The sequence below is a fragment of the Stylophora pistillata genome, chromosome 13 (assembly GCF_964205215.1).
Source record: "Stylophora pistillata chromosome 13, jaStyPist1.2, whole genome shotgun sequence".
NCBI lineage: Eukaryota > Metazoa > Cnidaria > Anthozoa > Scleractinia > Pocilloporidae > Stylophora > Stylophora pistillata.
The window spans coordinates 1,378,250-1,405,998 of NC_142531.1; the positions used below are offsets into that span (position 1 = coordinate 1,378,250).

The 27,749-nt window shown below is 38.7% G+C and overlaps 1 protein-coding gene, 1 long non-coding RNA gene and 1 other non-coding gene across 3 annotated transcripts; 1 reads left to right on the forward strand and 2 right to left on the reverse strand.

Annotated features, from left to right (window-relative positions):
• Positions 1 to 2,184: 2,184 nt before the first annotated feature.
• Positions 2,185 to 6,990, reverse strand: LOC111345651 (uncharacterized). Its single transcript, XM_088742136.1, has 5 exons — positions 6,798 to 6,990; positions 5,700 to 6,716; positions 5,002 to 5,160; positions 3,880 to 3,970; positions 2,185 to 3,540 (listed from the first exon to the last, which is right to left on the reverse strand). The coding sequence occupies exons 2-5, from the start codon at positions 6,520 to 6,522 to the stop codon at positions 3,309 to 3,311; spliced, it is 1,305 nt and encodes a 434-aa protein (XP_088598262.1). The 5' UTR covers positions 6,523 to 6,716; positions 6,798 to 6,990; the 3' UTR covers positions 2,185 to 3,308.
• Positions 6,991 to 13,232: 6,242 nt separating this feature from the next.
• LOC148717232 (uncharacterized) lies at positions 13,233 to 16,388 on the forward strand. The gene is made up of 2 exons (XR_015994356.1): positions 13,233 to 14,265; positions 14,690 to 16,388. It is a non-coding gene; the product is annotated as an uncharacterized LOC148717232 (long non-coding RNA).
• A 518-nt stretch (positions 16,389 to 16,906) lies between these two features.
• LOC111319039 (uncharacterized) lies at positions 16,907 to 26,355 on the reverse strand. Its single transcript, XR_015994824.1, has 8 exons — positions 26,217 to 26,355; positions 25,117 to 26,135; positions 24,419 to 24,577; positions 23,298 to 23,388; positions 22,731 to 22,960; positions 18,649 to 18,813; positions 18,287 to 18,377; positions 16,907 to 17,387 (listed from the first exon to the last, which is right to left on the reverse strand). It is a non-coding gene; the product is annotated as an uncharacterized LOC111319039 (transcript).
• Between the last annotated feature and the right edge of the window lie 1,394 nt (positions 26,356 to 27,749).

Here is a 27,749-nt window from a genome sequence, read left to right on the forward strand (position 1 = left end):
TGAGTACGCCAAGAAGTAAGGCAGCGTTTTTGGAAAAAATTTCGGCGATTGGAATCGATCCCGTCCTTATTCAGAGTAAGAATTTTCAACCAGACTGCTTGCCTCCAGTTGAATCTACAGATCTCCTTTTCTATCTGGTTTTGGAGACGAGCTTCTACACGCAAACAACAGTTTAAGGCTTTCCGAAGCTTGGAAGCCTACAATCAGATGGTTTCGGGATTTATAGCAAGCGTAAAAGGCCACATAATCGCAAAGAGACATTCGTAGAGAATGAATGACTCTGATCCCTATCTGGACTATAGCAGAAAAGGAGGGGACAATTTTATCCACTCATTGCGTAGGTTGTAAGGCCGGACTAGCTGAATCATGCTCGCATATTGCAAGCGTTTAATTTTACGTAGAAGCGTGGACGAAGATAAATGGTAGTCAAACTCTTCCGATTGCGTGCCGACGTCAACAAACACTCTTGAGTCAGTTTGTGTGCCTTTCTCTGTGGGCTTCTCTAGACTTTCTGCTTCGCTACCTTCGAAGTTTAAATCTAAACTTTGCTGCCCCGATTCGCTAAATTTGAAAAACTTCTCCTCCCTCTCAGACTCTAGTACTTTCACCCTCTTGGCAAACGCCGGCTTCTTCACCAATTCGCGTTCCCTCGCCCTCTTACTTGTTTTTGCTGTTTGTTCTCGATCCGTACGGCCATTCTCCTTATTATGTCCTAAATTAAGAGTTGAGACCCAGTCAATGTTAAATTTATCCCATGATTTTGCGGCCTTTCCAGAAACAAAGTGTTTCTCACACATGCGATCGTTTTCCAATATGGTATCGGTGAGATCGTCTCTGCTAATAGCAAAAATCTAGCGCGATCTTCTTTCTGCTGACAATTCTCTGGCTTCTTTTCCTTGATTTTCCATTATCGAAGGTACTTTGGCAAAATATAATCCTTTATCCCTTCCACTTCTATTTTCACAGCCAATAATCAAGCACAAAACCATCTTCTTTCAAAGGACGCAGTCGATTTGCATGCGATATCTGTACACAATTATGGCGGCGTAGCAACAGTTGTCAGGGTAAAGGTCACGTGAGTGAAAACGATCTATTGGGTTAATGGCAATTTTTGATTAATCCTATACCTCTGCAGACACTTACAAGGTTTGTTTGTTTTGTTTTTTTTTTTCATTATTCCTGTTAGAACATACCTAGAACAATCATCATAGACTTTGTGGAATAATTTGGATATATCAACAAAGTTGAAATGGTAAATTGGCCACCGTAATGATTACAAAAGCTGACGTTTCGAGCGTTAGCCCTTCGTCGGAGCGAGGGGCTAACGCTCGAAACGTCAGCTTTTGTAATCATTACGTCCGACGAAGGGCTAACGCTCGAAACGTCAGCTTTTGTAATCATTACGGTGGCCAATTTACCATTTCAACTTTGTTGATATATCCAAATTATTTCGGTACTCCCACCGACGCAGCCTCAAACAGTTTCTTTCGAAACTATCAGCCTTTATAGACTTTGTGGCTTGAGGCATTGAGTTAATGCAAATGAATTGATATTAAACAATTCTTTGTCCCCTTCAAGTATTCCACACACCGAAAAATAAATCCACAGAATTATAGCTATAATATGACTTAACAGAGAAGAAATCAAAATCAAACTTATCGTCCTACGACCTTGTGGCCCAAGATATCCAAAAACACCATCGCACGTTATCACTTGTAGATTGAATCAATCTATGTTTAACTACCCAGTGCTAAACAGTCAAGATGGCATTACTGTATTAGACGGAATCGGCCATACAAGGGATCAAATACAAGGTTCCGTTATCTGGGTTAAGGTATACAGCGCGGTGCAAGCAATTGTAATTGAAAGACTGGTAGCTACTAATTTGAAACATGAGTGAGCCAGTGTAAAGAAGTCATAATGTGTTAAAAAATGGCTCACAAAAGACCTTCAAGTAAGTTTAGTGATCATTTTCTTAATGATTTGTTACTGACTTAGAGAATTCATCAGCCCACATTTGCGTACTATATTAGAGGGGTACAGTGAAAGCCCTTGTACTAAAACCTAAAATGTAAGGACTTGTATTCAATGATCGCTCCCTCGGAAACTTTCCATGTTCATTTATTGTCGTGCAGCGCAGAAAAACATTCATGCATTACTCTACGTTAACGAGAGCAAACTCACTTTTGCGGGTAAATTTTTATTGGAAATAGCCCAAGAACTCTAACTAGTGTTATACAAAAGTTGCTTTCCGAAAGATTGTAATAACTTTTACAAATTATACCTAGTTATTAAGAGGAAAGGAAAGCCACTACTCCCCTAATTTATCAGAAAGGTAACGGCGACATATTACGTGAACTGGTTAGAACATCATACCTTCCTGTCATTCCCAATTTGCATAATTACTTTTATGCCTTAGGTACAGATCGAGAGTGGTATATAATACTTAAGTGCCCTTAATGAGTCAACGTGGTTATGTGGTTGTAATTTCTAACTATTGTGAGTGTTCTTTAATACCCCAAATCCTTTCGGTAAACTGAATCTGGGAAATTAATTCAAAACATCATTACTGTTCCTTATGGGGTTCCATATTGTATAATCAATATTGATCCCACATCCATTTACAAAAAACTAATTATTTAAAAAAGGCAAACGTACATAATAAGGCAATGTAGCTATTTTAAAATTTAGGCTTCCATTTAAAACAGCTTACAGCTGAACTGAGCCAGCCTTGTCAAATGTTACTAATAAATGGATTAAAAATTGAAATTCTTCTTACACACACACATACACGTCTCTTACGGTCTTCAAAAGAGCGCATCTCGACAGAACGGTTTGTTAACTTCTAAAAAAATTAGCAGGAAGCACTCCCGTGCTTTGCTATAAAGCTCAGGGATGTTGCGTTCGAAGGAAAAAGTGAGTGAGCTATAGAATTGTGGTTTAGAGGTTTGTTTAATGTATAACTGACTTGTCAGAATCTATCTATAATTGTTATAGTTTTCTGAGTCTCGCAGAAAGTTAATCGAAGAAGATTTGGATTTCTGCAAAGATTCTTCCTCCACATAAGGTGGCTAAGGTCGAAATACCTGTAAAACTTTTTTTTGGAGTCTTAAGGTTACTTAATTTGGCACGGGACCGAAAACGAAAGTGTGAAACATGACATCTAGTGAGGAGGAGGAGAAATAATTATCATTATTTCTCCCCGTCGGCTAATATGTTGAATTTGTGTGCAAGGGATCAGTTCTCCCCCCGCACCCTCTTCCCTCCCCAACCCTTGGTTATCCAAGAGAAGATCACGATGAACGTTATTACTTTAATGACAAGGGAATTTTTAGAGTTATCTCAATTGGTCCCCGACCTCTCTTGGCCATTTTCTGTGTAATCCACAGTGGTTTGTTTACTCCTGCGTATCCAGCGAGCGCAAAAGATCCTCGGTAATCCGGCAGCACAGGGTCCTTTGCACCCAATCTCTTGAGAGCGTCAAGTGTTGGTGTTATGTGAAGTGCACCTTCATCTTGAATCGCTACTAAAACGATTTTACTGCAAGGATGAAAGGGACATTTGTCAAGAATAATAAACAAAACGTCTGCATTATCAAGAATCACTGGCTTTACGATTAGTGTAATGTTTAATCATCACTTTTCCTTTTCAGTGAAACGTGCATGTTAAAAAAAAAAACCCCTGACGGGTCAGTTTTGGCTAGTATTCACAAACCTGGGAGAGGTGCATCATGAGGTGGGTGAATGCCGATGGAACTCAGAAACGTTTGGCTTTACAAGGGAGCATAGAGGTTACAATTTAAAATCTTTCGGTCTTCCTTTAAATTTTAATGTACCCAATCCAACACATGCGGAACCCTATACTCTACCCTTGACATACTTTCCGTTGAGGCCGTTGAGATATCCTCTAAGGCGATCAGCAGCACCTGAGCTCCAATGCGTATCAAATGCTTTTCCCTCGAGAATGCCACCTGCATGCGAACAAAGGCAATTTACTTGATTGACTATTTGCCAAACGGTGTAGCTTTGCAGCGACCAAAAATCTACATTCTCAAGTTCAAGGGGGCGTCACTCCAAAACGCGGTTAACTAGGTGTTTGGGGACTATTTTACAGATCGAAATAACAAACCAAAGTTGACTGTTTGGACGAATCTTTATTCTTGAAAGGCAATTGACCACAAACCACAATCAATGATGAAAAATCACAATTAATCTCACAATCAATCAATCTATTGATCGTAAACTGAAACAACAATACTACGAAGTTCTATCAATCTAATGAAATGTCGCGGAATACATAATCAAAGAATGGCGTGTAAAAAACGGCCCCAACGTCGATAACGAAATTGACAATACAAATAAAACAGGTCAAAAGTTTCGATACAAGTTAAAAGAATTTTTGGTGGCTGGTTAACAGCCCATTGTTCTTATCTAAATGATGGGCGTTCACACGAATTTGGCGCGAATTTGGCCTTTAAATCTTAAATCAATAGAGAATACGGCAATATCTGTTTGTGTATTGTCGCCCAACACTGAAAATACTAGACTAGAAAAAACAAAGGTACTCACATATCGGTCCCTCTCGTGCCAGAGGTTGAGAAAACGAAAGGGCGTAAGTTTACTAAGACTATTCAAAACAACTTACGAAGAACTGATTAAAGGGACGCAAAACTTGTCTTTTATATGCGCGTGGTGACGCTGAAAGGTCCAATTACAAAACCAATAGAAATACAGAAAAACAGATAAACATTGTAACTAGGTACGTATCCTATTAGGATCGTCCTGAAATTGGTGAACTAATCAACAATCAATAAAAAAAATTAGCCTTTTTACTAGTGTCCTTAACAAACGGTTTGAAGGGACAAGCAGAATTTGGAAATGGCAGCTGTTACACCATTTCGCTGAAGACTCTGAACTGGGTAAGATTATAAAGATCAGCCATAAGGAAAATGCTGACTAAGTTAACGGAGTCAAGGACCCAGTTGTTTTTATATCATCGTACCTGTTCTGCCATCAACAACTACAACGTTATATCCCCTGCCATGAGGACAGAAGTCCTTTCCATTCACCTCGATTTTAGTGAAGCCACATGAGTTTGAAACTTCAGTTCGTCCTAGATCTTCACAACCCTCGCTTCGAATGTGAATGTCCACTGCTGGCCCTGAAGAGGGAAAAGGTGAAATCTAGGAGTACGGTTAGCACGGGGGAAAACGCGAACACACAAGAAGAGACCTTTGAAAATGCCTCCTACTGTAAAATGAGAGACTGAAAACTGACATGTTTCATTCATATCTGGAGGGTTTAAGTCTAGTTCAATGACGTAATCACTACCAGTTAAATTCGCTTTTCACAGGAGAGGGACAAACAGGATAAAATTGCAGGGAAAGAGAGAATAAGTTGATCGAAACAAAGACTACATGTAACGTTGCTGTCCAGCCTCTTGCTTTAAAGAGTGACTAACTTTTAGTTTTTCCTTACTTTATCTTCTCTGGGTGTAACATTTAAGGTTATGGGAATGAATGAAATAATCAACAACCTAAAGATCGGGCCATTGATTGCATACAAGTTTTTGGCAGTAGCATAGAAATTGTTTGTATGCATGGTAGAGATGCTCACTAACGTCAGGGTGTAAAGGGTTAGTATTATTAAAGTCGATGTTAGTATTGAGAGAACTTGTTTAATCATGTAGATTAAGTTTACCTTTCATCAATGCAAGTGATAATTGAAGCTGAGCTCGATGCTGGGCAAAATCTCGACGTAACTTTTTCGTGTCCTTCTGCAACTGGTTCAGGTTTTCGTGGGTTTCGTTAAGAGAATTGAAATATGCGATGAGAGCAACAGCACTTCCAATGGCAGGAACACATTTCGAAAATACACTCCAAGGAGCGGCTAAACAAACGACTGACGCAGCAAAAACGCCTCCGATGGCCAAGCCTTTGTTATGTCGACATTTGATGATGTCCCTTTTCACGTCTTCAGTAAGTTGCTCGAGCTCGGTGTAACCAGGATTCAGCATTTCCAGTACATTCTCAATTTTCGCGTGCATCGTGGTAAAGTCAATGCCACTTGGCTCTACGTAAAGTTTTGTTCTTATACCTTGAAGTACGGGTTCTATTTTTGTCTGTAACTCTTTGAATCTAGACCGATATTCCTCGTAGTTTTCAGCCAAGCTCACAACCTCTTGGTACAGTTTATAACTTAAGCATATTAAATACACAGACGTGAGAAAAAAATTTCCTTTTGCAGAATTTGCAATTTCAGGTGGTATTTTCTCGATCACGTCTTGGAAGTTTTGGACGGCGAAGTTAGATAACTGACCTAACTGTTTCAAGTCCACTGAAGCCAGGCATTGCTTGAGGTAATTGTTGAACTCTTCGTCTGATTTGGATGTAATCAAGGCACTCACTAGGTTAAGACAGCCTTCTGGTAAGCTGACCGACTTCGTTGGCGATGTAAACAGGAAAAGTAGAGCCAGAGCTCGGCAGAAACGAAAGCGGAAGTACTTTCGGTCTTGTGAAGACATCCTTCTTATATATAGTCGCTTGTAGCGGTGACCAGTGAAAAAACTCTAGGACGACAAAGTACTTGAGTAGCAGATGTGATGGAATCTGATTGGGAACTTTACAGACAATCCCAAGATTAAAAAAATACGTTTAGTATAGACGTTGTTTACGCTCTCACAGTGTTTCACGCGTGGGCTTGGCACCTGCGGTAAAACTAAAAGAACACACAAAAAAACGAATTAAATGACAATCTTTTTTTACGAACAACAGGTTCAGAGTTTTTCTAAGTTCTTACATGTTCTGTTAGGCTTCCTGACAAGTAAAACAACGAGTGAAAGATTTTGAGTTCCGAGAAGAGACTACAAACTGTTGACAATCTCTTGGTTCTGAACCACAACAGCAGGGGCATATGTGATCACGTGACAAGTAAACTCGACCCAGTGTCCCTAAACAGGAACAAAGAATCATGCAATGAGGGCAGCAGCTGCTCCAGAGTCTCGAAGGGAACATACGACTGTTGCTGATGGAAGCAGTTCCGACGCAACCGTAAAACTGAGTGGGGTCTGTGAAAATCCCCCATTTATTCCTTTCCAGACTCCCGTTCAAATAGCATCACGTAGAAACGCGAAATAATATGTTCATACGTGGACCTATTTCTTGGAAAAGCAGTAAACTTAAGGGGGTCCTTGGTTTTGAAATTAGAAAAGTTGAAAACTTCTCGCGAAAATGTGTTTCTTGAAGACCTTTCAAAAATCTATCATGATAACAAGTTCTCTTGCAGAGTCAAAAATTGAGTCGTTTGGAAGTTTGCTTTTCCGTTTCCGTGGTAACCAGCTATAAAAGAAAAATAATAATAAAAGTAACTAGTTGTTTTCCCATCTTTCGGCGCTAAACTGTAAATAGAGTTCCATGTGATATTGGAGTTATTCAAATTTCTCCTCCCTGAGCATCCAGGCCTCAAAAGTCAGTATTACAGTCATGAAAACTTAACTGAACACGAGAATCAAATCGCGCCAATCATTGCCTTCTTATAGTTGTTATCTCAGCTGGGAATGGCTTAGTACTTGACCTGGGTGTTATTTTGCAAAATCTGGGGACTTGTTTATGCTTGTTCACCATGAATGAAATGAGTTTAAGTGAAGAGCAAGTGGTTCCAGACTTGTCAGTGTCAAGTGTATTACAAAGACTACTGCCCAAGTTGGGAGATTGAGTGGGCTGAATAGCTGTGGCGATGTAGCGAGTGGTTTTAATTTCATTATGTACACAAGGATGAATTCTGATGGAAACTCAAGGGCTCCAAATGTAGGTTAGAGATATAGGATGCCCGTGACACTTGCCACCATTTTGAAAATCTAGAAAATACTGAACAAGAACATCACAGAAAGAGAATTGACCTTGCAATCAACCCGAATGAAAAAAGCAAAGAAAACCCAGAAAAGACTTTGAACATACACATTTTGACTAATTTTTACCAATATAGTGGGTTTTGTGCGAAAAACTAGCTTGACCATATTTTTCTTGACTCTATTAACTTATTTATGAAAATTATGCATTTCCTGTGCTTTTCTGGTGTTCCACCTTCAATTTTTAAGTTGTATCTGTGCAATCATCACCAAATTGGTACAGATATTTCCCAATTGACATTTATGAAGATATGGAGGGAAGTGTTATTTTGTTTAACATACTGGAGTATCAACAAGTTGAACGTTTTTTTAGTGCTTTTTATACCACGATGACACATATAATCAAACCCAGATTTGGCTTGATTCATGATTCTTAAAACCAGGTCAGTTAGATGTAATTTGTGCTTTTAATTTGAGGGGGCAGAAGATAGTTTTGAAAATGATTGATTCTTTTTTATTGTTAAAAGTTAACTGTGAATTACCAATTGTGGCCACCTTCACTCATTGGCTGGTACAAAGAGTCATCCACTTCCCTCACTTTACTTTGAGTGTTTTTAATTGGGGGGGAGGCATGAAATCTCATATCATTGACGTATCCACAATAGCAGCTATTTGGGCTCAAAGAAATTTGAGAAGGAAACAAACAAACAATGAGGTCAGTTTCAGCATTCAAATAGACAGTAAAATTGCAGCAATGATGATGCTATAGGGTAGACTCACTTTTCACACATATTCAACCCTTTTACTCACCGATCAGAAAGTTAATTCTTCAAAGGAATAGCATGCTTTTCTTTGCTAGCCATTCTTTAGAATGTGGTCCTTTGTCAAGACAATCTCCTCTAGAGGATAAGTTTCATAATTCTTATCACCTGTCTGCTTTTATTTAAGAGTAAAGTGGTCAAACCTCATTATTTTAGGGTGTGATCAGCATGTTAACTCCCCTAAAAAATTTGATACTCTGCAGGAGTGACCAAAAAGGAATTTCTCCTTACAGTGCCGGTTGAATTTCAAGCTGAAAGGTATAAGGAAAAAGTAAACAGATCAGTTTTACTTTCTTCTTTATTAATTGTTACAAAGAGAAACCTTCAGCTCACATTTGCTGAAAATATCAAAGGGGTACAGTAAAGAAGCCTCGTGCCAGAACCTTAAGTTTAAGAACCTGAATGCCTTGATCACCACCTCAGGAACTTTTCATGTTCATTTATAGTCATGCAGCACAGAAAAACATGGAGGCAATACCCTATGTTAAGACAGCAAACTTACTTTTATGTATATATTTTTATTGATAACAGCCCAAGAATTCTAACTAATGTTACACAAAAGTTGCTTTCTGCAAGATTGTTTAAAATAATACTCTTAACAAATTATAACTGGTTGATTAGTGGTGAGGAAAGCCCCAACTCCCCTCAATTACCATTGAGGTAACAGGGACTTGATATGTGAACTGGTTAAAATATCCTACCTACCTCTAATTCACAACTTGTATAGTTATTTTTGTAACTTAAGATACTGATTAAGAGTAGTATATAATACTTACACACTTATAATGAGTCAACATGGTTATGTGGTTCTGACTTAGTATTTCTTGTGAGTGTTCTCCACTACCCCAAACTCTCCTGTTGAACTGAATCAGGGAACTTATCAGTGTCATCAACACTAATTGTCAGTATAATCAACACTAATCCCTCATCCAATTACAAAAAACTGCCCCTCGTAAAAGGTGAACTTAAGTAATAGGGCAATGTTGCTCTTTCAAAATTTAGGCTCCCATTTAAACCAGCTTGTAGTTGAACTAATCCAACCTGCTTTATTGTTGCTAATAAACAGGTAAAACATTTAAATTCTTCTTGCACACACATTTATCTCTTTCTGTCTTCCAAAGAGTACATCTAGACAAAACAGTTTGTCAACATAAAAATTAGCAGGAAGCACACCTATGCCATACTGTGAAGCTCAGAGATGTTATAATTTGTGTGCTAAGGAAGAAGCAAATTAGTAATCAGATGGTAGTTTTGAGGTCTGTTTAATGTACAATTGATTGCCAGAATTGAACAATAATTTTTATAGTTATCTGAGTCTCATAGTAAGTTAATCAAAGATGAGGGGATGTGTAAAGACTCTTCCTCCACCTGTGGTAGGTAAGGTCAAAATTCCTGTAACACCCTTTTTTCTTGAGTCTTGAGGTTATTAAATTTGGCATGAAATTAAAAAAGAAATTGTCATCAAGAGGAGCATATCTAATGAGGAAGAAGAGTTATTGTTATCATTATCTCTCCCCATTGGCTAAAATGTTGAATTTGTGTGTGAGGGATCCCCCCCCCCCAGCCTTTCTTCCTTAACCCCTAGAAAAAATGAAAATGAATTTTATTACTTAAATGCTAAGGGAATTTTTAGCATATCTCATTTGGTACCAGACCTCTCTTGTGCAATCCACAGTGGTTTGGTTATACTCCTACGTATCCAACGAGCACAAAGGACCCTGAATAGTCCGGCATTATGGGGTCGGTAGCGCCCATTCTCTTGAGAGTGTCAGGTGCTGATTGTCTGAATTTTGAACCCTCCTCTTGAATCGCCACTTGAAAAAAGGTTTTACTGCAAGGACCTTAGGGACTTTTGTCAGGAATAATGAACGAAACGTCTGCATAATTAAGAATGGTTGGGTTACGAGTAGTTTCAGATGTTTAATCGTCACTTTCCCCTTTCAGTCAGTTTGTATTAAAGGAAAAAAGCATGAGCGGCCCAGTTTTCGCCAGTATTATATATTCTGCGGTGAGTTAATGCTGCTTTAACTCAGAAATGCTTGAATTTTACAAGACCACAATTTGGTAAGAGCATAGAGGTTGCAAAATTTTTAAGTCAAACACTGCAAGTATCCTTTACAAATGTCATTTAGGACATTAATTCTGTGATAAATGCAAAGAAAATTGTATTCGATGAGATAACAGTAGATCTTTAATTTTTCTTAGGGAGTGATTACAAGCTTGTTTTACTTATGCTGGGTTAAACGGAGCAACGTCACATATTGAATGTTTAGGGTGCAAAGTACATAAAGATGACCATTGGAAGATGGACTTTGATTTAAATTTTTACCAGTCTGCGATGTTGAAAAGAACCTTGAAGGAAATTATGGAACGTTCACAAAAAAGAATACAAAAGAGAAATAATTCAGTAACTTTGAACATAGACCTTCAATAAGTATTGGACTTGACAATGAACAATAGGGTACTTAATGGTATAGTGGCTGAGGGAGCTTTCATCAAAGGAACAGTACGGCTAACTTTTACAGAAAAAAGTCGTGACGAGGTGCATTTCTTTTGAGTGTTCAAATGATTTTGTGGTCCATGTAATGTTGAAGGATTATCGACACTGCTTTCATGTTGGCTGAAGACTACTGCAACCTTTATTTGCGTAGGGAAAATTTTTGCTTTAAGCAGCATGCGTGATATCAATGAATTGTAGAAATATTGATATTAACTTTTACAGATAAACTACGAGTAGATCATGAGAAAATATCAAGGACAGATTTCAAAAAATGAATTAAATGATATGAGATCAATTCAATTATAGTCTTTCATGTAATTTCTACAACTCAGGACAGGCTACATGCTGCTTTAGAGAAAGAAATAATCAGTTTGTCAGGCCTGTATTTCTCACATTTGAGATTGTGGTTGATAAAGACAAGTGTTCATGTGTTCATAATATTTTGTAAAGGATCTTGAAAAGAGCGATCAGTCAGCAGTTTCAAGTGAATTGTAAACAGTCAATCTATTTGAGACGCAGGTGGGGTGGATTTTTCACTTGTTGGGACATCAGACCTAATTTTGTAACTTTGTTTATGAAAAATATCTTGATTTCTTCATTTTCAGTTGGCAAATTTCTTGTGATGCCGTGCGACACCAAACTAATTAGAATGCCTATGTAGTAACTGAAAGAGTGGAAGAACCACCAGTTCAGATTTTCTTCCCATCGAGTTAGTTTAAATAAGTCAACAGCAGTAAATTGCATTTATTCATTTGTATTGTAACATAAGACATGTTGTATGTCAATGTGCATGCTGTGCACTGTACTTATTGCTATTAAGTACATGTACATTTAGAGTAGGAGATACCTAAATCCTTGGTGAATTGGGAACGCATTTCTATGTGGATTTGGGAAGCACTGTATTAATGACTATTATAAACAGTAGATTACAATCATGTAACTGGAAGATAAAAAAGCATCATTGCTTGTCCACTCTCAAGCTCAGTCTATAGTTGAAGGGGATACTCTCATCCCCTAGTGATACATGTATCCCCTCTGTTTTAGATTTCGGGGAGAATTGTATTGCAGATGAAACTGAACATTAATTCCCAGGTATTGGAAATGAGAGGGCAGAGTGATGGTCAAAGTCTTTTACTGCCAGGTTTGAAGGAGATAAGAAGAGGTTCTTTTTGAAAGATTTGGTAGAGATCAAAGACTGTTGATCCCATCATTGTAAATCCGGCAAACAACTGACCCTGAGCTCTTAAGGAAGTTTGATTATCAGGAATATCTTATTAATTGGCTAATATGAATATTTTTTGGTAACATTTTGCTACTCAAAATGACAAAGTACAAAAAGTTTGTTCCTAGCTTATTCAGCTCTTTGTTTCCAAATGTTTGGACTATTTTTCTTTACCTTTACATGCCAGAAAAAGTACTAGATCATTTTCTGTACAATGTGCAAGCTAATTTTGTGTTTAACAACAAGTTGTTGTATGCTTTCAAAGAAATCAGTCGGTTAGTGTTCTCAGTAATATCTCATTCTTATGATTGACTATCCTCTTCACGCCAAATTCTGCATCAGATTTTGCGAGCACTCTGTGCAGCAAATATGGTCCCTGGTATGATGTTTTCTATGTTCTCGAGTGACAAGAGTCTCTTGTCTACTGAAGTTTTAAGAATTTATTAAGATTGCCCATAGTTTTGGCAATTTGTACGGATTTTGCAGAGTTTTTCCGTTGGAGATTCAAAACTCTTTCATTCAAGGTCAGCCATTGCTTCATAGTGCTGGGGTGCCTGTGCAGATTGTTCATGGGCCACTTAAGTAGACCTTCATTTTACCTCCGCGAAAGAGGCGCGGAGCACCTTATTTCAACGGGTTAGTATTCAGACTTAAACGTAACAAAATAACAAGAAACATATGGTGAACGATCCTCGCAGTAGATAGCGCTATTTAAGCAATAGCGAAAAATCAGACCTGAAAAAAATCAGGCCTGGACGGGATTCGAACCACTGACCTCTGCGATACTAGTGCAGCGCTGAAAAAAATCAGGCCTGATTTTTTTCAGGTCTGATTTTTTCGCTATTGCTTAAATAGCGCTATCTTCTGCGAGGATCGTTCACCATATGTATCTAATACCGCAGTTCAAAATATATGAACTTCATATATTTCATTGTAACCAAAATAACAAGAAATTAATATTTTCTAAGAGATTAACGGACCATCTGCTAGCATACAAAATTTAAAAGCGGGATTGCATCGCGTTGTAGCGTACTAAGTTGCCGAAGTTGCATAATTTTTAATTGCTCTCTGAAGACCCGGATTACGACGAACTTAATTCGAAACACGAGTCGAGGTTTCGCATAACAGCATACGGACACGAATAATAGCATCGAGGTTTCGAATAATAGCATCGAGGTTTTGACGAACAGCATACGGACACGAATAAGAGCATCGAGGTTTTGACAAATAGCATACGGACACGAATAATAGCATCGAGGTTTCGAATAATAGCATCGAGGATTTGACGAACAGCATACGGACACGAATAATAGCAGCGAGGTTTCGAATAATAGCATCGAGGTTTTGACGAACAGCATCGGCAAACAGCGTAATAAAATTCCAAACTTAATTTTGGCGGTAATCCTCCCACATAGTCAACTGACCTCAGCGGTTATTCAAATAGCTGGCTGTGGAACACTCAGGTAGTTAGAGCAAAGGGAGACTATACGTTAATCGATGACCAATTAAAAATATCGTCGTCCAATCAGAAAAGGGCAATTAACGTGAAGGTTTCTGGCTGGCACACGAGAATATCCCAGACGCTCTAATACTGTGTGATTTTGATTTTCTTCGAGGGCTAGCTCCGGTCTGTTTGGATGAATTTTCGATAGGAAGGTACGAGGAGAATCGTGAATCTTTTGACCTAATGCTGCGAAGTTTGAAAGCGGAGCGATGCGATTTTCGGGAGAAAAATCGCTCGGGCGCTGGAACTCTTTCAAAACAAGGATTCCGCCCTTGTCTTTCTATATTGTAAGTGACAGTCAACGACGATCTCGACTTATTCAAAATCGCTCAAAAAATCACTTTTGAGCCAAAAGGACGACTATACACCACAGGTAAGGTAATTCAACGTTTATTTATCATTGATTTATATACATAGTCAGCAATATATCACTATAGGTGAGGCAAACGGAAAATCTGGTACATTCACTATAAAATAACAATCGGCTACACAGATTGTATGGGCCCCCCCGTGGTTAGAGAGACTTGCCTTTGAGTTTTAAAAAGTTTACAATGTCACACATTCTGCTCCCACCATGGCCTGTAGTACAGGTGTCCTAGTAGGGCGAGTTCACGCTAAGAAGCGCGCGATCGTTTATTCAACTTGAGGTTAGTGTCTACGATTGAGGGATGAGGCGGGAAAGGCAAGAAGAAGTTTCCAAAGAGGAATTGATCCTAACACTCTCGATTGAATTTCAAGCTGAGAGGGTATGAGGAAAAAAAAAAATATCAGCTAATGATTTCTGTTTGATTAAACAGTTACCAAATTGTAAAGAAGTGTATGGCAGATGAAGTTGAAATGAGAGGGCGAAGAGATGGTCGAAATATTTTACTGCCAGGTTTGAACGGCATAAGAAGAGGTTCTTTTTGAAAGATTTGGTAGAGATCGAAACAGACTGTTGATCCCATCATTGTAAATCCGGCAAACAACTGACCCTGAGCTCCTAACCAAGGAGGGAGTTTGATTTTTGGGAAGAACTAATTTATTGGCCAATATGAATATATTTTTTGGTTACATTTTATTACTCAAAATGACATAAATTACAAAAAGTTTGTTCCTAGCTTATTCAGCTCTTTGTTTCCAAATGTTAGGATTATTTTACTGTACAGTGTGCATGTGATAACAAGTTGATGTAAATCAACTAGGTTTGTGTTTTCTCAGTAATAGCTCATTCTTATGATTGACTCTCCTCTTTACTCCTAATTTTGAGTCAGATTATACGAGTGCTTTGTGCAGAAATATATGGTCCCCAGTACTTTGTGCAGAAATGTATGGTCCATAGATGTTTGCAATGTTCTGGAGTCACGAGAGTCTCTTGTCTACCGAAGTTTTAAGAGATAATTGAGATTACCTACTCATGGATTTGTTAATTGATAAGGATTTTGCAGAGTTTTTCATTTGGAGATTCAAAATTCAAGAGGTATAAGGAAAAAGGAACAGATCAGCTCAGTTCATTTTGCTAGTGATTTGTTACTAACTAAAGAGAAACCTTCAGCTCACATTTGCCAAAAATATCAAAGGGGTAAAGTAAAGAACCCTCGCACTATAACCTAAAATTTAAGAACCTTTATGCAATGATCTCTGCCTCAGGAACTATTCGTGATCATTTATTGTCATGCAGCACAAAAAAAAAACATGCAGGCACTGCACTATGTGAACAACAGCAAACTTACTTTTGGGTAAATATTTTTATTGATTATAGCTCAAGAACTCTAACTAATACTACACAAAAGTTGCCTTCTGCAAGACTGTTGTAATATTCTGAAGAAATTAAAAATAGTTGATAAGTGGAAGGAAAGCCACAACTCTCCTCAATTACCATTATGGTAGTATCAACATATTACGTGAACTGGTGAAAATATATGCTACCTACCTACAATTCACAACTAGCATAGATAGTTTCATAACTTAAGATACTGATCAAGAGTAGTATACAACACTTCCATGCTTATATTTAGTCAAGTGTTTAATATGTGGTTCTGACATAGTATTTCTTGGAAGCGTTCCTCATTACGTACCCTAAATTCTAGCAACAGACTGAATCAGGGAACTTATAAGTATGATCAACATTAATTATCTGTATAAATCAATAGTAATCCCTTGTCCAATTACAAACAACTGCCCCAAGATAAAAGCAAATTTACATTATAAGGCATTGTAGCTACTGGTGTTTCAAAATTTAGGCCCCCATTTAAACCAGCTTCCTGCTGAACTGGGCCAGCCTGGTTAAATGTAGCTAATTGTAGTGTCGTCATTCAGACACAAAGAGACTGTTACTCTTTCATTGCCAAAGGCTAACTGAACTTTATTAACAAACACATAACACATATAGAAGTAGAAGATTTTACTGACTTATAGTAGTAATTTTACAACATGCAGGTATTTCAGTATAGTAGGATTACTGTGTGTAGTACATTTACTGAATTAAAGTACGAAGTGCTCACCTTACAACCCATACTAGGTTGTTGTCAATAATTAATATAGGTACCTGTATAATCAATACACTACACTAATAAAAAGACAAAACTTGAAACTCTTCTCACACACACACACACACAACTCTTTCTGTCTTCCCTTGTTTCTCCAAGGGAGGAAATCAACAAGAAACATGAGCAATGCAAGAGGCTTAGGCAGTGGCAGGAAAAGATGAACAAAAATGACAGGTTTTCTGACCAAAAAAATCAACAGGGAAATAAAGGACGAGGTGAAAAAAAGGTCAAACCAGCCAAAGGCAACCATCTTGTCAGAACAGTTTGTTAACTTTTTAAAAATTAGTAGGAAACACACCTATGCAGTACTGTGAAGCCCAGAGATGATGTTGTGTTCCAAGGAAGAAGCAAATTAGTCATTCGAATGTGGTTTTGAGGTCTCTTTAGTGTAAAAGTGATTGTCAGAATCGATCGATAATCCATATAGTTATCTGAGTCTCATAGAAAGTTAATCAATCATGATGAGGATATGTGTAAAGACCCTTCCTCCACCTTAGGTAGCTAAGGATTAAAATTCCTGTAACATTTTTTTGTTGTTGAGCCTTTAGGATACTAAATTTGGCATGAAACTGAGAATGGAATGGTCATTAAGGAGAGCATGATATCTAATGAGGAGGAAGAGTCATTATTATCATTACTCACTATTAGCTAAAATGTTTAAGTGGTGTGCAAGGGATCCCCCCGCCTTTCTTCCTTAACCCTTGGTGAACCAAGAAAAGATCACGATGAATTTTATTACTTAAATGCCAAGGGAATTTTCAGAGATATCTCACTTGGTCCCAGACCTCCCTTCGCGACTTTCTGTGCAATCCACGCTGGTTTGTTTTCTCCTGCGTATCCAACGAGTGCAAAGGATCCTTGATAGTCCGGTATTACAGGGTGGGTGGCGCCCAGTCTCTTGAGAGCGTCTAGTGCTGATTTTATGAATTTTGAACCCTCATCTTGAATCGCCACTAAAACAATCTTACTGCAAAGAACGAAGGAACATTAGTGAGGAATGGACGAAAAGTCTGTATTATCAAGAATAGCTGGGTTAGGAGTAGTTTCAGATGTTTCAGTTAATCATCACTTACCCCTTTCAGTGACTTGTGCATGTAAAAAGGAAAATAAGCGTAAGCAGCCCAGTTTTCGCCAGTATTCAAACACTGGGGAGGGATATATTATACATTATGTGGTGGGTGGATACTGCTGGAGCTCAGAAACACCTGTCATTTACAAGACCACTGTAGAAGTTGCAACATCAACTCAAAAGTGAATTTCAATACATGGTTTTCCATATCTACCCGTGACATACTTTCCATAGCTACTAAATATGTACTTTCCGATGAGACTGTCAAGATATTCTCTGAGGCGAGCACCAGTTTTCCGGTACAGTTTTTCACCTGAATTCATCCCTGATTGGCAAGGGGTGCATTATACATTCCACGGTGGTAAATGCCACTGGAAGTCAGAAAAGCTTGAACATTTCAAGACCACAATTTGGTAGGAGAATAGAGGCTGTAAAATGTATTATTACATGACTCGGGCAGTCAGAGGGCCAATAACTAAAATCAACCAATCAAAATGCTCTATTGCCGGTCCAATATTCTCTCAGTATTGGACCGGGCACAGTCCCGAATTGTCCCAAATGATACCGCACTTGTGTCGCTTTGAACTTCAGCCGTATGATAAATCTCTTATTAACCAAGCTTGCTCGGGACCGTACTGGAAGAATATCGGCCCTCTGTCTTTTTTGTACGGACCTCGCTGCGCTCAGTCCGTACTGTCAAGACCTCGGGCCGATATTCTCCTTGTACGGCCCTTGCGCTTGGTTAATAAGATATATCTATTTCGATACATGGTGTACCCTATTAACCCTTGACATACTTTCCGTTAAGACTGTTGAGATATTCTCTGAGATGATCACCAGAGGAGGAGATCCCAAACGTGTCAAATGCTCTTGCTTCGACAGCTTTACCTGCACGAAAGAAAGGACAATTTATTTAATGTCTTCTCAAATTACGCGGAGCATCCAATTTTACCAATCGGGGTGAAATGACAAGGGAAACTTTGCAATGGCTATTCACATTATCGTTGTTAATATAACTGGTTTTCACTGAGAATAGCTGAATATAGCAGCATTGGGGAAATACTGCGTAATTTAAGACCCTCTCTGCCGAACTGGGTACTATTATTAAGACCAAGCATAAGTCAATTGAGTCAAATATTCGGCTGTTTTCACATCATACCTGTTTTGCCATCAACAACTACAACGTTATATCCCCTGCTGTGAGGAGAGAAGTCTTTCCCATTCACCTCGATGTAAGAGAAACCACATGTGTTTGAAACATGAGATCGTCCTGGATCATCACAACCCCCGCTTAGGATGTGAATGTGCACATATGCAGTAGACCCTGTGGGAGAAATCGTGACGAAAACGTGAAATCTTGGTTCAGGAGTATGGTGAGCGCTGGGAAAAAAAGTGAACGCAAGGAGAGAGACCTTAAAAATACCGCCTCCTGTTAAGGACAAGTCTAACTTTTCACTGCAATACATTTTGAGAGCGGCAAAGTGCTACACCAGTTATTCAATATACCATTCCTAACTTGGGTTTTCCTTTTGGCTCGTTGCAACTGAAGAGTTTCGGAGAGCCTTGTTAAAGGAGTCAAAGTGAGAGGTTGTACGAATTAAAAAAAAAATTCAACTGACACCGGTTTCATTCATACACGGAGAGTTAAAGACGAGTTCAATGATGTAATCAATTCTTTGTTTTCAACCACGTGACAAAAATTTGCTACGTCATACGCGGCCGCCATGTTGGGGGATAACTAAGCTTTCAAAATGGCTTCTTCCGAAGGCGTGCCCGATGTAAACCTTCAGTATTCGGATTACTTTGCGGGTGTAGAGGGTCCTACGAAGTCAAGGTACCACGAAAACATAACTGTTTAAGGCTTCGACCGATATGCGTCGAGAGAAAGTGATTTCTCCGAAAACATCGAGCTCCTGAACGTTCAATATCCAGATATTGTGAACTACTTACAAAAACCTAAATGAAGTTGTTGTGTTCGCCAGAGTTAGTCACGGTAGTGCATTTTTTTCTGATGATCTCGGAGAGAAGCAAACAGAGCAAAATAAAAGACTCATTTTTTATCGACCTCGGCTAACAACTCTTGTTTTCAGGTACAATGAATATATGAAGTTTATATATTTTGAACTGCGGTTGTAGATACGTATGATGGACGATCCTCGCAGTAGATAGCGAGGATCGTAGAGCGCTGCACTAGTATCGCAGAGCGCTGCACTAGTATCGCAGAGGTCAGTGGTTCGAATCCCGTACAGGCCTGATTTTTTTCAGGTCTGATTTTCGCTATTGCATAAATAGCGCTATCTACTGCGAGGATCGTGCATCAGACGTAACTCTTGTTTTTCTAGGTAATTTGGTTACTTCAACTAAGTTGAAATTGTAAATTGGCCACCGTTGTGTTAAAAAGCTGACGTTTCGAGCGTTAGCCCTTTGTCAGAGCGATCTAGCCGATCTTGACACGACAGCTGCAAGTTCAGAAGACATATCACTCATAGTACTCACATTAGCAAGTGATATGGCATATTTCAAGGATTTAAATTTTGGATTTAGAATTAAGACTTTTTGTGTACTCTCACTTGATGAATCGCTCACAGAGAGCCCAGGACATCCCACTTTGAACATGGTTTCTGGCAGAAAAATATGGAACTGTAATTGCTTCCCATTGCTATTGCATAGCAGGGTTGTGTGAAGGGTTGTCTCATGTTGAGGCAGAGCTTTTTGCTGTGGAGGCTGGTGTTAGAATTAGAGATTCTACCACATGCACACAGGAAAAGAACAAATGGCTTCTCTCTAGTCATATGAAAGAAATCCCCATTACCAGACTCTAGTACTTTCACTCTCTTGGCAAACGCCGGCTTCTTCACCAATTCGCGTTCCCTCGCCCTCTTACTTGTTTTTGCTGTTTGTTCTTATCCGTACGGCCAGTCTCCTTATTATGTCCTAAATTAAGAGTTGAGACTCAGTCAATGTTAAATTTATCCCATGATTTTGCGGCCTTTCCAGAAACAAAGTGTTTCTCACACATGCGATCGTTTTCCAATATGGTATCGGTGAGATCGTCTCTGCTAATAGCAGAAATCTAGCGCGATCTTCTTTCTGCTGACAATTCTCTGGCTTCTTTTTCTTGATTTTCCATTACCGAAGGTACTTTGGCAAAATATAATCCTTTATCCCTTCCACTTCTATTTTCACAGCCGACAATCAAGCACAAAACCATCTTCTTTCAAAGGACGCAGTAGATTTGCATGCGATATCTGTACACAATTATGGCGGCGTAGCAACAGTTGTCAGGGTTTTGGTCACGTGAGTGAAAACGATCTATTGGGTTAATGGGAATTTTTGATTAATCGTATAACTCTGCAGACACTTACAAGGTTTGTTTTTTTTGTTGTTTTTTTTTTTCATTATTCCTGTTAGAACATACCTAGAACAATCATCATAGACTTTGTGGCTTGAGACATTGAGTTAATGCAAATGAATTGATATTAAACAATTCTTTGTTCCCTTCAAGTATTCCACACACCGAAAAATAAATCCACAGAATTATAGCTATAATATGACTTTACAAAGAAGAAATCAAAATCAAAATCAAACTTATCGCCGTACGACCTTGTGGCCCAAGATATCCAAAAACACCATCGCACGTTATCACTTGTAGATTGAATCAATCTATGTTTAACTACCCAGTGCCAAACAGTCAAGATGGCATTACTGTATTAGACGGAATCGGCCATACAAGGGATCAAATACAAGGTTCCGTTATCTGGGTTAAGGTATACAGCGCGGTGCAAGCAATTGTAATATTGAAAGACTGGTAGCTACTAATTTGAAACATGAGTGAGCCAGTGTAAAGAAGTCATAATGTGTTAAAAAATGGCTCACAAAAGACCTTCAAGTAAGTTTAGTGATCATTTTCTTAATGATTTGTTACTGACTTAGAGAATCCATCAGCCCACATTTGCTTACTGTATTAGAGGGGTACAGTGAAAGCCCTTGTACTAAAACCTAAAATTTAAGGACTTGTATTCAATGATCGCTCCCTCGGAAACTTTCCATGTTCATTTATTGTCGTGCAGTGCAGAAAAACATTCATGCATTACTCTACGTTAACGAGAGCAAACTCACTTTTGCGTGTAAATTTTTATTGGAAATAGCACAAGAACTCTAACTAGTGTTATACAAAAGTTGCTTTCCGAAAGATTGTAATAACTTTTACAAATTATACCTAGTTATTAAGAGGAAAGGAAAGCCACTACTCCCCTAATTTATCAGAAAGGTAACGGCGACATATTTCGTGAACTGGTTAGAACATCATACCTTCTTGTCATTCCCAATTTGCATAATTACTTTTATGCCTTAAGGTCCAGATTGAGAGTGGTATATAATACTTAAGTGCCCTTAATGAGTCAACGTGGTTATGTGATTGTAACTTCTAACTATAGTGAGTGTTCTTTAATACCCCAAATCCTTTCGGTAAACTGAATCTGGGAAATTAATTCAAAAATCATTACTGTTCCATATGGGGTTCCACATTGTATAATCAATATTGATCCCACATCCATTTACAAAAAACTAATTATTTACAAAAGGCAAACGTACATAATAAGGCAATGTAGCTATTTTAAAATTTAGGCTTCCATTTAAACCAGCTTACAGATGAACTGAGCCAGCCTTTTCAAATGTTACTAATAAATGGATTAAAAATTGAAATTCTTCTTACACACACACATACACGTCTCTTACGGTCTTCAAAAGAGGGCATCTCGACAGAACGGTTTGTTAACTTCTTAAAAATTAGCAGGAAGCACTCCCGTGCTTTCCTATAAAGCTCAGGGATGTTGCGTTCGAAGGAAAAAGTGAGTGAGCTATAGAATTGTGGTTTAGAGGTTTGTTTAATGTATAACTGACTTGTCAGAATCTATCTATAATCGTTATAGTTTTCTGAGTCTCGCAGAAAGTTAACCGAAGAAGATTAGGATTTGTGCAAAGATTCTTCCTCCACATAAGGTGGCTAAGGTCGAAATACCTGTAAAACTTTTTTTTGGAGTCTTAAGGTTACTTAATTTGGCACGGGACCGAAAACGAAAGTGTGAAGCATGACATCTGAGGAGGAGGAGAAATAATTATCATTATTTCTCCCCGTCGGCTAATATGTTGAATTTGTGTGCAAGGGATCAGTTCTCCCCCCGCACCCTCTTCCCTCCCCAACCCTTGGTTATCCAAGAGAAGATCACGATGAACGTTATTACTTTAATGACAAAGGAATTTTTAGAGTTATCTCAATTGGTCCCAGACCTTTCTTGGCCATTTTCTGTGTAATCCACAGTGGTTTGTTTACTCCTGCGTATCCAGCGAGCGCAAAAGATCCTCGGTAATCCGGCAGCACAGGGTCCTTTGCACCCAATCTCTTGAGAGCGTCAAGTGCTGGTGTTATGTGAAGTGCACCTTCATCTTGAATCGCTACTTAAACGATTTTACTGCAAGGATGAAAGGGACATTTGTTAAGAATAATAAACAAAACGTCTGCATTATCAAGAATCACTGGCTTTACTATTAGCGTAATGTTTAATCATCACTTTTCCTTTTCAGTGAAACGTGCATGTAAAAAAAAAAACCCTGACGTAACAGTTTTGGCTAGTATTCACAAACCTGGGAGAGGTGCATCATGAGGTGGGTGACTGCCGATGGAACTCAGAAACGCTTGGCTTTACAAGGGAGCATAGAGGTTACAATTTAAAATCTTTCGGTCTTCCTTTAAATTTTGATGTACCCAATTCAACACATGCGGAACCCTATACTCTACCCTTGACATACTTTCCGTTAAGGCCGTTGAGATATCCTCTAAGGCGATCAGCAGCACATGAGCTCCAATGCGTATCAAATGCTTTTCCCTCGAGAACGCCACCTGCATGCGAACAAAGGCAATTTACTTGATTGACTATTTGCCAAACGGTGTAGCTTTGCAGCGACCAAAAATCTACATTCTCAAGTTCAAGGGGGCGTCACTCCAAAACGCGGTTAACTAGGTGTTTGGGGACTATTTTACAGATCGAAATAACAAACCAAAGTTGACTGTTTGCACGAATCTTTATTCTTGAAAGGCAATTGACCACAAACCACAATCAATGATGAAAAATCACGATTAATCTCACAATCAATCAATCTATTGATCGTAAACTGAAACAACAATACTACGAAGTTCTATCAATCTAATGAAATGTCGCGGAATACATAATCAAAGAATCGCGTGTAAAAAACGGCCCCAACGTCGATAACGAAATTGACAATACAAATAAAACAGGTCAAAAGTTTCGATACAAGTTAAAAGAATTTTCGGTGGCTGGTTAACAGCCCATTGTTCTTATCTAAATGATGGGCGTTCACTCGAATTTGGCGCAAATTTGGCCTTTAAATCTTAAATCAATAGAGAATACGGCAATATCTGTTTGTATATTGTCGCCAACACTGAAAATACTAGACTAGAAAAAACAAAGGTACTCACATATCGGTCCCTCTCGTGCCAGAGGTTGAGAAAACGAAAGGGCGTAAGTTTACTAAGACTATTCAAAACGACTTACGAAGAACTGATTAAAGGGACGCTAAACTTGTCTTTTATATGCGCGTGGTGACGCTGAAAGGTCCAATTACAAAACCAATAGAAATACAGAAAAACAGATAAACATTGTAACTAGGTACGTATCTTATTAGGATCGTCCTGAAATTGGTGAACTAACCAACAATCAATAAAAGAAATTAGCCTTTTTACTAGTGTCCTTAACAAACGGTTTGAAGGGACAAGCAGAATTTGGAAATGGCAGCTGTTACACCATTTCGCTGAAGACTCTGAACTGGGTAAGATTATAAAGATCAGCCATAAGGAAAATGCAGACTAAGTTAACGGAGTCAAGGACCCAGTTGTTTTTATATCATCGTACCTGTTCTGCCATCAACAACTACAACGTTATATCCCCTGCCGTGAGGACAGAAGTCCTTTCCATTCACCTCGATTATAGTGAAACCACATGAGTTTGAAACTTCAGTTCGTCCTAGATCTTCACAACCCTCGCTTCGAATGTGAATGTCCACTGCTGGCCCTGAAGAGGGAAAAGGTGAAATCTGGGAGTACGGTTAGCACGGGGGAAAACGCGAACACACAAAAAGAGACCTTTGAAAATGCCTCCTACTGTAAAATGAGAGACTGAAAATTGACATGTTTCATTCATATCTGGAGGGTTTAAGTCTAGTTCAATGACGTAATCACTACGAGTTAAATTCGCTTTTCACGGGAGAGGGACAAACAGGATAAAATTGCAGGGAAAGAGACAATAAGTTGATCGAAACAAAGACTACATGTAACGTTGCTGTCCAGCCTCTTGCTTTAAAGAGTGACTAACTTTTAATTTTTCCTTACTTTATCTTCTCTGGGTGTAACATTTAAGGTTATGGGAATGAATGAAATAATCAACAACCTAAAGATCAGGCCATTGATTGCATACAAGATTTTGGCAGTATCATAGAAATTGTTTGTATGCATGGTAGAGATGCTCACTAACGTCAGGGTGTAAAGGGTTAGTATTATTAAAGTCGATGTTAGTATTGAGAGAACTTGTTTAATCATGTAGATTAAGTTTACCTTTCATCAATGCAAGTGATAATTGAAGCTGAGCTCGATGCTGGGCTAAATCTCGACGTAACTTTAACGTGTCCTTCTGCAACTGGTTCAGGTTTTCGTGGGTTTCGTTAAGAGAAATGAAATATGCGATGAAAGCAAAACACTTCCAATGGCAGGAACACATTTCGAAAATACACTCCAAGGAGCGGCTAAACAAACGACGGCTGACGCAGCATAAACGCCTCCGATGGCCAAGCCTTTATTCTGTCGACATTTGATGATGTCCCTTTTCACGTCTTCAGTAAGTTGCTCGAGCTCGGTGTAAACAGGATTCAGCATCTCCAGTACATTCTCAATTTTCGCGTGCATCGTGGTAAAGTCAATGCCACTTGGCTCTAAGTAAAGTTTTGTTATTATACCTTGAAATACGGGTTCCATTTTTGTCTGTAACTCTTTGAACCTATACCGATATTCCTCGTAGTTTTCAGCCAAGCTCACAACCTCTTTGTACAGTTTATAACTTAAGCATATTAAATACACAGACGTGATAAAAAGATTTCCTTTTGCAGAATTTGCAATTTCGGGTGGTATTTTCTCGATCACGTCTTGGAAGTTTTGGACGGCGAAGTTAGATAACTGACCTAACTGTTTCCAGTCCACTGAAGCCAGGCATTGGATGAGGTATTTGTTGAACTCTTCGTCTGATTTGGATGTCATCAAGGCACTCACTAGCTTAAGACAGCCTTCTGGTACGCTGACCGACTTCATTGGCGATGTAAACAGGAAAAGTAGAGCCAGAGTTCGGCAGAAACGAAAGCGGAAGTACTTTCGGTCTTGTGAAGACATCCTCCTTATATATAGTCGCTTGTAGCGGTGACCAGTGAAAAAACTCTGGGACGACAAAGTACTTGAGTAGCAGATGTGATGGAATCTGATTGGGAACTTTACAGACAATCCCAAGATTAAAAAAATACGTTTAGTATAGACGTTGTTTGCGCTCTCACAGTGTTTGACGCGTGGGCTTGGCACCTGCGGTAAAACTAAAAGAACACACAAAAGAACGAATTAAATGACAATCTTTTTTTACGAACAACAGGTTCAGAGTTTTTCTAAGTTCTTACAAGCTCTGTTAGGCTTCCTGACAAGTAAAACAACGAGTGAAAGATTTTGAGTTCCGAGAAGAGACTACAAACTGTTGACAATCTCTTGGTTCTGAACCTCAACAGCAGGGGAATATGTGATCACGTGACAAGTAAACTCGACCCAGTGTCCCTAATCAGGAACAAAGAATCATGCAATGAGAGCAGCAGCTGCTCCAGAGTCTCGAAGGGAAGATACGACTGTTGCTGATGGATGCAGTTCCGACGCAACCGTAAAACTGAGAGGGGTCTGTGAAAATCCCCCATTTATTCCTTTCCAGACTCCCGTTCAAATAGCATCACGTAGAAACGCGAAATAATATGTTCATACGTGGACCTATTTCTTGGAAAAGCAGTAAACTTAAGGGGGTCCTTGGTTTGGAAATTAGAAAAGTTGAAAACTTTTCGCGAAAATATGTTTCTTGAAGACCTTTCAAAAATCTATCATGATAACAAGTTCTCTTGCAGAGTCAAAAATTGAGTCGTTTGGAAGTTTGCTTTTCCGTTTCCGTGGTAACCAGCTGTAAAAAAAAATAATAATAAAAGTAACTAGTTGTTTTCCCATCTTTCGGCGCTAAACTGTAAATAGAGTTCCATGTGATATTGGAGTTATTCAAATTTCTCCTCCCTGAGCATCCAGGCCTCAAAAGTCAGTATTACAGTCATGAAAACTTAACTGAACACGAGAATCAAATCGCGCCAATCATTGCCTTCTTATAGTTGTTATCTCAGCTGGGAATGGCTTAGTACTTGACCTGGGTGTTATTTTGCAAAATCTGGGGACTTGTTTATGCTTGTTCACCATGAATGAAATGAGTTTAAGTGAAGAGCAAGTGGTTCCAGACTTGTCAGTGTCAAGTGTATTACAAAGACTACTGCCCAAGTTGGGAGATTGAGTGTGCTGAATAGCTGTGGCGATGTAGCGAGTGGTTTTAATTTCATTATGTACACAAGGATGAATTCTGATGGAAACTCAAAGGCTCCAAATGCAGGTTAGAGATATAGGATGCCCGTGACACTTGCCACCATTTTGAAAATCTACAAAATACTGAACAAGAACATCACAGAAAGAGAATTGACCTTGCAATCAACCCGAATGAAAAAAGCAAAGAAAACCCAGAAAAGACTTTGAACATACACATTTTGACTAATTTTTACCAATATAGTGGGTTTTGTGCGAAAAACTAGCTTGACCATATTTTTCTTGACTCTATTAACTTATTTATGAAAATTATGCATTTCCTGTGCTTTTCTGGTGTTCCACCTTCAATTTTCAACTTGTATCTGTGCAATCATCACCAAATTGGTACAAATATTTTCCAATTGACATATTATGAAGATACGGAGGGAAATGTTATTTTGTTTAACATACTGGAGTATCAACAAGTTGAACGTTTTTTTAGTGCTTTTTATACCACGATGACACCTATAATCAAAACCAGATTTGGCTTGATTCATGATTCTTAAAACCAGGTCAGTTAGATGTAATTTGTGCTTTTAATTTGAGGGGGCAGA

What these genes read in the sequence shown, in the direction of transcription:
- LOC111345651 (XM_088742136.1), bottom strand. Translation starts at nt 6,522, where the DNA reads ATGTCTTCACAAGACCGAAAGTACTTCCGCTTTCGTTTCTGCCGAGCT. An exon ending in ATCACTTGCATTGATGAAAG is followed by an intron (nt 5,161 to 5,699) that starts GTAAACTTAATC and finishes TTCCCTCTTCAG; the next exon opens with GGCCAGCAGTGGACATTCAC. An exon ending in AGTTGTTGATGGCAGAACAG is followed by an intron (nt 3,971 to 5,001) that starts GTACGATGATAT and finishes GTTCGCATGCAG; the next exon opens with GTGGCATTCTCGAGGGAAAA.